At 31.7% G+C, this 9770-nt stretch overlaps 4 protein-coding genes across 6 annotated transcripts; 1 reads left to right on the top strand and 3 right to left on the bottom strand.

The window, feature by feature from the left end:
* Positions 1 to 21: 21 nt before the first annotated feature.
* Positions 22 to 4336, bottom strand: LOC114878212 (zinc finger protein 420-like). Its single transcript, XM_029191769.2, has 2 exons — positions 4244 to 4336; positions 22 to 4100 (listed from the first exon to the last, which is right to left on the bottom strand). The coding sequence occupies exon 2, from the start codon at positions 3337 to 3339 to the stop codon at positions 568 to 570; it is 2772 nt and encodes a 923-aa protein (XP_029047602.2). The 5' UTR covers positions 3340 to 4100; positions 4244 to 4336; the 3' UTR covers positions 22 to 567.
* Positions 4337 to 4636: 300 nt separating this feature from the next.
* LOC114878221 (COX assembly mitochondrial protein homolog) lies at positions 4637 to 7619 on the top strand. Its single transcript, XM_029191782.2, has 4 exons — positions 4637 to 4724; positions 6449 to 6650; positions 6963 to 7067; positions 7345 to 7619. Exons 2-4 carry the CDS (start codon positions 6590 to 6592, stop codon positions 7554 to 7556), a joined length of 378 nt encoding a protein of 125 aa, XP_029047615.1. The 5' UTR covers positions 4637 to 4724; positions 6449 to 6589; the 3' UTR covers positions 7557 to 7619.
* Positions 4838 to 6463, bottom strand: LOC114878217 (26S proteasome non-ATPase regulatory subunit 14). 2 transcript variants are annotated; one of them, XM_029191777.2, is made up of 7 exons: positions 6371 to 6463; positions 6278 to 6311; positions 6084 to 6201; positions 5824 to 5973; positions 5486 to 5749; positions 5146 to 5412; positions 4838 to 5060 (listed from the first exon to the last, which is right to left on the bottom strand). In XM_029191777.2, exons 3-7 carry the CDS (start codon positions 6174 to 6176, stop codon positions 4899 to 4901), a joined length of 936 nt encoding a protein of 311 aa, XP_029047610.1. In that variant the 5' UTR covers positions 6177 to 6201; positions 6278 to 6311; positions 6371 to 6463; the 3' UTR covers positions 4838 to 4898. The 2 variants fall into 2 exon arrangements, with proteins under 2 accessions (XP_029047610.1, XP_029047609.1); XM_029191776.2 differs by lacking the exon at positions 6278 to 6311.
* Positions 7620 to 7684: 65 nt separating the features above from the next.
* Positions 7685 to 9736, bottom strand: LOC114878215 (tRNA-splicing endonuclease subunit Sen2). 2 transcript variants are annotated; one of them, XM_029191775.2, is made up of 5 exons: positions 9656 to 9736; positions 9164 to 9216; positions 8242 to 9085; positions 8017 to 8177; positions 7685 to 7930 (listed from the first exon to the last, which is right to left on the bottom strand). In XM_029191775.2, exons 2-5 carry the CDS (start codon positions 9164 to 9166, stop codon positions 7766 to 7768), a joined length of 1173 nt encoding a protein of 390 aa, XP_029047608.1. In that variant the 5' UTR covers positions 9167 to 9216; positions 9656 to 9736; the 3' UTR covers positions 7685 to 7765. The 2 variants fall into 2 exon arrangements, with proteins under 2 accessions (XP_029047608.1, XP_029047607.1); XM_029191774.2 differs by lacking the exon at positions 9656 to 9736 and having other exon boundaries at positions 9164 to 9649.
* Positions 9737 to 9770: the final 34 nt, after the last annotated feature.

Raw genomic sequence — 9770 nt, 5'->3', positions numbered from 1 at the left:
ATCTAAAATAAAAGATAAATGTAGAAAATAAAATGCACTTTATTTCCTTATTACATCTCATATTCTATATTTTAAATGCCGTTTTAGCTTAGCCATAATTTATGTACCGTAAATCGATAAAAATTTAAAAGATTAAACAATTCGTAAAGTTGAATTAATAATAATTGTTTACGATATGTTTCTTGTTCCTTTATGACAACCAGTAATGTGCTTTACATAATATATAAACCTTTATCTATAATTTTATTTTAATACATTTACATAATTTTACTATGTATATAGTGTAGGATCTAAATGTGCAAAAGCATTTGAGAGAACCGAAAGTGAATGAATTCAAAATGTACAAATATAATTAAAATTCCCTGTTTTGTTTTAATATCAGTGCGTTTTTAAGAGACATAGAAAATTGGTGCTTTACTGCTATTACTACTGAAAACTAATACATAAGTATTTACAATTAATATTTTTTGTTCCAAGAATATAAATGTTCGAATTCATTAATTCTTACATAGCCACAATAATAGCATAATAATATCACAAACTTGGATAGTAATAAACTAATAATAATTATATATGAATTTTTACGTGTTCCATTAACACATTTTTATCATTAAAATCTTCTCCACAAATACCACAAACTAATTCCTCTTCATCATCACTTTCTTCTTGATGATACTGTACAACTTGTATTACAGCTGTATGGGACGTTCCTTCAGCTATTAATGATTCTTGTCCAATTTCATTATGATCCTTTGCATCTTGATCCTGTTTAATTGAATGATGAGTTATATCCATGGGTACATCGCTGTTACTTATTTGTGCAATTTGACTGGAAAAATTTTCGTGACCCTGAGGATTTGGTAGTGTCAAAACAGGCAATGATTCATTTCGTTTTGATATTAAATGCAAAGTATTAGATTGTTTTGAAGCTTGTATTAAATGCATTGTAGTTATTTCATCATGACCAGTTGGAGAATGAAGTGCACTTCTTTCTAATTTTATATTTGTATTACTTTGCTTATCTACTGTAATCATATCTAAAGATTCTCCATGTATGTTTTCATCCTGTTTTTCATCAGCTAATAATTCTGCATTTTCAGTTTTAAATTCTGATATTGTAATGTAATCGTCATCATTTTTTTCTGTGGTAACTACAAGATAGGTATTATTTTGTTTATCATTTAAAATTTGCTGATTATCTGATTTATCTGTGTCTGTGATAGACAAAAGTGCTTCGTGTTGTTCTGTTTTAGTAATTATACGACTTCCGATTTCCTCTTTCTCTTCCAAACTAGTACTTGCAGACGTTTTTGCATTCTTTTTAACTTGTTTTATTTTTGGCGCATTATTGTTTGTTTTAGCTTTCGCTTCTGCTATCATTTGATCTGAATGTTTAACAATATGCGCACACAATTCGTCCCGATCTTGACTTAAAGCTCCGCATATGGGGCAAGGAAAAGGAGGTCCAGTTACTTCGGTTTCATTTTTTCCTGCTGCATGAACCCATCTAACATGTTCTCTCAGAACAACTTTCTGATTAAATGCTCTTGAACACAAAGGACAAACATGGGGTCTTTCTCCTGTATGAATACGTTCGTGTTTTCTTAAAGTTCCGCCGTCTCTAAATGCTTTCCAACAAAATTTACAACCGTATGGTCTTTCTCCGGTATGAGTTCGGTGATGTATCAAATATCCTTGTCTAGATGAAAATGTTTTAGAACATGTATCACAGTGAAAATGTGCAGGGCTTCCAGCATGTGTTCTTCCATGTTCCCATAGTCCTTGACGAGATACGAAACTTTTACCACATTCTGTACAAGTAAATGGAGAATCACCAGGATGTGCCGATAGTCTGTGCTCGTCCAATTGATTTTGTTTTTCAAATTGAGATCCACATACTTCACAGGAATGTGTTTTCTTTCTATGAATCCATTGATGTCTGAACATTTTTTGTTTTGTTGTAAATTTTTTGCCACATTCGGAACATGCATGTTTACCCCATTTATTATTAGGTGAACCTTGTTCTATATTATTTTGCATTAGCTTCTTTGCACATGTAGTTTGATGAGTTGCCAGGTGGTTACCATCTTGAAATTGTTTATCACAATATTCACATTCAATTGGCATGCTCCAATTTTTAGATACATGAATTTTTTCGTGAGATACTAGTGCTGTTGCACGAGGGAAACTAATTCCACAGTGTCTACATGTATGCTGTTTTGTACCATTTGTTTCAACTTCTACATAATTTTTTCGGTTTTCACTGTTATATGATATAGTTTCAACCTTTATCATTGCATCGGTATTATTAAATGAATTCAATGAGAGATTGTATTGTTGATTTACTTGGCTATTTATACTGTTTTGTTGCGAATACTCAAACTGTGTTACTTCTCCATTTGGCATTACAGTAAATTCATGCAGAGTATCTATTTTTTCTTGAGAATTTGATATTGCATTAACTGCTGATTGTTCATTGGGAAAATTGTAAGATGGAACTGTCCAATGAACTGTATCATAATTTTGTACAGTCTGTACAGAGGAAGATGGTACTTCACTGTTTTGAGACTCCGCCATATTTTCAGGCCACTTTCTAAAAGATTCTTCAGACTGTGATACATTATTACCCTGTGATTGCATGATGGCACGTCCGGCAACATATGTATGAATTTTCATATGATTAGATAAACTAGAAGGTCTTTGAAAATCTGCTCCACATATAGTGCATTTATGAGGTCTCTCTATTTGATGTACTTGTAACATATGATATCTTAAATTGCTTTTTGAACGAAACAAATTACCACAAGTTCTACAAGCATGTGGACGATCTACTTGATGACAAACCATATGGTTATTTAAATCCATCTTTCTTTCAAATCTTTCTCCACAAGTCATACATGATAATTTAACGGCAGTGCAAGTAATTTGATGTTTTGCCATCTCAGTTTGTGTGAAGAAATTTGCACAATTAGCACAAGATACTTTTTTATCTTCAAAACATGGATACATTCCTCCCAGCTGTCTGAGAGCTTCCACTGCCATAGATTCATCATCTCCAGATGTATATTGTTGTTGTTCTTCTTGTTTAATGTATATAGGATATACTACACGATTTTCATCTTCTTCATCGGAATGTTCTGTTAAGATTTCAACAGCAACCTGTGCCTCAGTAATATCACTATTGACATCTGTAACAGATACCTCAGTAAGTCCTTCTTGAAGGACACACTCGTCAACAGGTTCACATATTTCTTCATGAGATATTATATTATCTTGTATTCCATCATGTACCCCAGAAAGGGGAAATGAAACATATTGTTCATTCTCATGGCTTTCCATTATATAACACTTTTCCAAAATATTAACAGGTAATATAAAGTTAAAGCCTTATGGACCTAGTTTCACCTCATGTTAAGTTAGGTCCTGTCATTGCTGATAATCAAGCGGTATTCGTGAATGCGTGTAAACGCGTTACAATTGATCGTGTTATTCACACTTCACTATTACAATTCTTGTATAGATATTATTACTAAGAAATAAAATATGTGCTTTTCGCTTCGACACTGTATTGAAATATAGCGTATTGTTGAGTCTTATTTTCATTGACTACAGATAAGATTATGTATGTTGCAATTTTATGGCCTTTAAATTATCCATAAAAGTGAATATATATTTAATTTGTTGTACCACTCGTAATTTATTTGTTATGTAAAGTTGTAAATTCACCATTTGGGCGATGGTGTAACAAGGTTATTTGTACAGGAGTATGTACAGCAAATCGTGCGCCACCTGAAGTTCTCAACGTTCTTTGCGCAATATCCGACTTAAAATTTCGATATTTCAAAGGCATCGACGAACTGAGTTCACAATATTCAAACAACAGTCTTTTATGCTCATATATTTCTACAATTATCCTGTTATTTAACTTTCATAACTTTAATCATTCTTAATGGATCATCTCTTCACCATATGTACCATCATTTGCTAGTACACCAACAATCCTCTATATTTATCACTGGTCTCCTCCCTTACACAGTCAGTCCGTCTTTGGACGTCGAAAAGGTAGGAGGGTACGCTCTTGTTTTCGACAGTAGCGCCATCTATACAAAAATGGCGCAAATTACTCGACGAGTTACCGATCGAGTTTTTCTAGAAGGGAATATACTTTGCGCACGCCGGGCGATATGTTAGTTGCCCGGCAGTGTGAGGCTCCTATTGCCAGTATACCCACTAAAAACTCTACCTCACGTTACGCAGTCGAAGGGGACACTGAGGAACCCCCATGCCCGGAATCGCCACACAGCATTACTTCAGGGGGGTCCTTGAATATTGTCCGCAAGAGCCGAGAGATGTTACGACAAGCAGAAGACATCCAAGGTCTACGACATGCAGGGGTTTCGATAAGCAGACGGATCGATTTTTCAAAACAGGGTAACACTTGCGCCGTCTATCGGAAAGTAGGGGAAACTACGGGGCAACTTACCGACTGCCGAAGAAATGGTCGATAAGTTGGTAATTCGCCGAGTAGTTCGTGCTGTTTTGCATAGATGGCACTGTGGTCGAAAAAAGTGTATCCTCCTGCCTTATTGACGTTCGAAGATATAGTCCTATGAAAAATGAGAAGGCCGCAAATCTGCCTTTCTCAGGGGACATCTTGTCATCGGTGCACTATACTTATTTGAGTTAGCTTTCACAGAGTCACCTACGAAGAGTCTGTATGTATTGTAAGCATCCTCCAAATTAATTAATTTTTAATAACTTTAAAAATGGTATAAATGAATAAAAAGTTTACGTATATTATATATACTTTTTTGGGTACCGATTATAAACACACATATTTTAAAAAGATGTAGTATATTTTTTCAGTAATATATTGCAAATTATGTTTTAAGAAATAGTTATTTAAATACAACTGTATCAAGCATAGCTCCAAGACATTGAACGATATTTGTGGCCATAAGGGTGTCCACCTTTTCTTCCAAATGCCGTTTTGGATCTTGTTTGCCAACATTTTTTATAGCTAATTGTTCAGGTGTCATTTTTTCTTCATCTTCCAGTGCCTAAAAGAGTAAATTTTCGAGTTAGTATATTTCATCTGCAATTAAGATTTTAAACAATATTCAATATTGCATTTCAGTACTCTACCTTGTTATAATTCTTGGCAAGTTCAAGCATTTCAGATACAATATTTTCATTAAGTCTACTGTGTTCTGAATATTCAGCGAGTGTAAGACCATCCATCCATGTTTTCTTATGTAAATTTAATAGCATTTTCTGTTCTAATTCATTTTTACGGTAGTTAATACTAATGCTATAATAATGACGATTTAAGCCATGAATTAATGCTTGAACAGATGGTTTTTGTAAATGACCTAGGTTGGATGTAGTCTGACGTGGTTCTTGTCCCAAAACCTGTAATTTTACAGATATTTACGTCTTTTTTGTAGATACAAACAATAACTTGTATATATCATTGTTTCTTTACCATCATGTTCGGATTAATTAATCTAAATGCATCAATTACAACTTTGCCTTTCACTGATTGTATAGGATCAATAACAACAGCCACTGCTCTTTCACTAAGGGCCTCAAATGACTGTTGCGTATTAATATCTACACCAGAAAGCCAACAACCAAATCCTGGATGGGAGTGGTACCATCCTACCACCATTTCGGGCCGACCAGTTTGTTTAAGCATATCTAACATTTTTGCTTGAAATACTGGATCAACTGCTTCTACACTAACTCCCTAAAAAAACAAAAATAATATAATGTTAATAAATTAAATATTAGAATTAAATAATGAAAAGTTTCCATGCTTACTGTTCCTGTTTGAGGCATAGCAAATACATCAATAACACGAACAGTATAATCATCAACAAATTCTCCAAGCATTAAACCCATTACTTCCATAGGTACACCAGCACGTCCATGTTTAAGCATCTTCAGAAGTGCTAATGATGATATGTATACCTAATAATAATAAACAATTTATTAATAAATATTTTACTAAGTGAATTATAAGTAATGAAAAATGATCTATTTTATAACGAAACATAGACTTAAAATTAAATAAACTTTACCTGTTCTGCAGTGTCAACAACTGGAGCATCTGAAGGTGGAGGTCCTTGACTGAGACCTGGCATAGCACCTCCTAATCTCAATAATCGGTCCATTCTTGATTTTTATAACTTAAAAACTCTGAAAATAATTATGATTTAACAGCATGAAAGATGTTTATTACTAACGTTTATACTTGTTTTGTCACAGTACATACACAATTTTTGATGAGGTTAAATTTGTGAAAGACACTAAAGAAAAAATATAATATCATTATAAGTCATGTAAGGAATGAAATTTATTTACTTACTTATTTAATTCAACCACCGATAAAAAATACTATAATTTATCAGTTATTGTTTGTATAAAATATTTCCTTTTATGCAAGCGATGTACGTACTGACAACTCTCAAATGTGCACAATCACGAGCGCAGCCTATTGGAGTTGGAATTGGAGTGACTACCAACTGTACCAACTACCAGTGATGAAATTTTCGATGGATGAAGTTGTATTGAAAAGACAATAACGATGAGTGAGCAAAGACGTTCGATTTTTGCACAAAATTATAAAGCTGGACCACATGGTGTAGGTAAGTTTTAAGTTGCTACAGTTAATAATTGATTAAAAACGTAAAATTGATAGTAATCATTTTATAATAAAAGCTTGTTTCAACTAAATTATCATAATGTGAGGTTATGTTTAGTTTATTATTATTTTCTAGAATAAACTTTATTAAAATTGATACATTTTCTATGTAATGTATTGATATAGTTAAATTAAGTAATATTTTTGCCTACTAATTGGAATACTTGAAATTTTTAAATATCGTTATTCTCATATCAAATAATGCCGCATCGGTATCAGTAATGGTATATATATCTGATAAGAGTGGATTTTTTAGGTGACCCCGATGACAAACGTTTAAGAAAAATTGAGAAAGATGTACTCATACCACAAAAAATGAGAGATAAGGCAAAAGAAGAAAAATGTTTCAAAGAAGTTCAAGGTAATAATAATTTTTAAAAGTACCATACTGTATTCGCTACTGGCAATCACACTTTTGTTCCATATCCAAAACGTCAAGTATCACAATCGATGATTACTTACCATTTTGACAATTTTCTATTATTTTAATCAGTCAGTTTGTAAAAATATTCGTATTTAATAATGTATCATTAACAATACGTCGTAACTTTTCGATATGAAACGAAAGTAATGCGACCGAGCCTTATGATATTCAAAAGATTAACACGTGTATCATTTTTTATACATTTGATTTACAGAGTTTGCCAAATGTTGTAAAGATTCTAATTTTTTGATGGTATTTAGATGCAGGGAATTAAACAATGCATTAATATCATGTTTAGAATTATGGTATAAAGATCCACAGTTTAAAAATGAATGTACACAAGCATATTTAGAAGAAAGAAGTGAATATAGAAGAACTGGTATACCTAAATCATCAAAAAAAAAAAGAGCTGTATCATCAAGCTAAGTTAAAGGTAATTCATGCGTTTGTAACTTATAAAAAATGTAAATATATATATATATATCTGTAGTATCAGTCTTTCTTTAATAAAAATGTCAATTTTTCTACATTAAATGAAAGAAAATAACAATCTATGTAATCATATAGAAATATAATAATCTTCAATGTATATACGCTCATTTACATACAAATGTAATAAACTATTTAGCACAAAATTAAGATGAATCATCATCTTCCTCTTCTGTATCTTTAGTATGTTTAGGATCCCATCTTCTCCATAATACTTCTCTTACAGAAAATTCTGACAGTATGTCTACATTAAATAAGGTAGATGTTTCTGAAGTTGAAGATGGCCATAAAACTTGTGCAAATAATATTTCCTATATATAAAATATGTACAATGAAAATTGTTATAGATATAAATAAAAGATTTAATGATTAATATAAATAAACTGATATGCATTACCTTGGCAGCAGTCTCTGATAATCTTTCTAATCCTAGTAAATTATTCCATGTTAATTTATGCATGGATTTACTTTGATTTCTAATTAAGGTGTCACCATCTAAATCATCCACTATTACAATATAAGATGCATGATAGAATGGTGGACCTTGTTTATATAACACTAAAATATTAAAAACTATATTAGTATCAATAAAGTTGATAATAAAGAAGAAGAAAATACTAACAGAAGTCTCCACCATATTTAAGTCCTGGTTTTACTACCCATCCTTTACTTCGAAAATAATGATAAACAACATATTTTTGTACAAAATTTTTATCAGCTTTACAGAAAAAATGCCAAGCACTATCAATATCTAATAAATTACCATCAAAGTCTATTAGGTTTAAACAACCCAAGCCATACAAAAGAAAAAATGTTTCTTCAAATGTGAGGTGAAGGGTTTCTTGAACTGGAAAACTTTCATGTTTAATCTTAGGTGTTATTTCTTTTAAATAATTCTCAGTCTCTGAATCACTGTCTGGCAGGACAAGTAATTCATTTTGAATATTTGCATCATTGTTAACAAAACATACAGTACTTTTCTTAAAATTAAAATCTTCAAAGCAGTAAGGCTCTCTCTTTTCTTCATCTTCAATGTATTCTTCATTATTATCAATGCATTGTTCATTCATATTTTTACTTATAATATTCAACATATCATCTTTTACAGAACTGAAATCTGAATGACTTACTTCTATCTTTTTATCAGTTTGTTTACTAGTTTCTTCATTTTTATTACAAGAAACAGGATCTACATCTATTTCAATTATATCTGGTGTACTTTCTTTCCTTGGGCTGTTTGTAAATTTATCATCACGTTTATCAATATTTTCAGAATGAATAAATTCATACTCTTCTTCTAGGCTTGTACGTTTACTGTTATTAGGTTCCATACTTATTTCATTAAGTTGTCTTAACCATTCTTCTCTTCGAATCCATTGTCTATTTCTAATAATAGGAGGTGCTCCAGATCTTGCTTTACCAAATGAAGGAAAACCACGAGATAAGGAACCTTTACCAAAAAAACCCTAAATAAATTACAAATTATATTAAATATACAGTTTGGCACAAACAAAACATAAGTGATAATTATGGATGATAATTACCATGGAATGTATTGCAACAATTTCATTTGGTTCAATTATACATGATCCTAACTCTGTAAGATGAGCAGTGTAAGTTACCCATTCATCTTTATTACCTATTATAATTGGAAAGGGTGACTGTTCTCTTAATTTGACGCGTCGTTTTCTCTTTGGTTCTCGTAAATTCATTTTATAATTCGTAATAATACAAAGTCCAAACAATTAAGTCACAGTCAGTGAAATATAATTTTATACCGAATTGTGCATGAAACTTACGATTTTTAAGTCAATTTATTTATTGTTTAAAGGTTGTGTATTAATAATGGTTATATGAATTGTAAATTCTTTAAGTAATATTACAAGTTTCATTTTTATATTGCATCAACATTTGTATAATCTCGTTGTTTTTTTATGCACCTTACGATATTCAACTTTTTCTTTAAGGTAAGTGTAAAATTGCAGAAAGTGAAATGAAAAAATATTATTCGAGGTATCATCAGGTATCATACTCACGATCAGTGGCGGGGACACGTTCCCCTCTCCTGGCTTACAATTAGACAGCCATTTTCCCTAGAGAGATGTCGAGCGTGCTCAACGGATGGAAGGATGATCAACTCGATATTCGATT

Source organism: Osmia bicornis, chromosome 12 (genome assembly GCF_907164935.1).
Source record: "Osmia bicornis bicornis chromosome 12, iOsmBic2.1, whole genome shotgun sequence".
In the NCBI taxonomy this organism is placed as follows: domain Eukaryota; kingdom Metazoa; phylum Arthropoda; class Insecta; order Hymenoptera; family Megachilidae; genus Osmia; species Osmia bicornis.
Note: the sequence above shows the minus strand (reverse complement) of the source record. Positions and strands in the feature narration are given on the sequence as shown.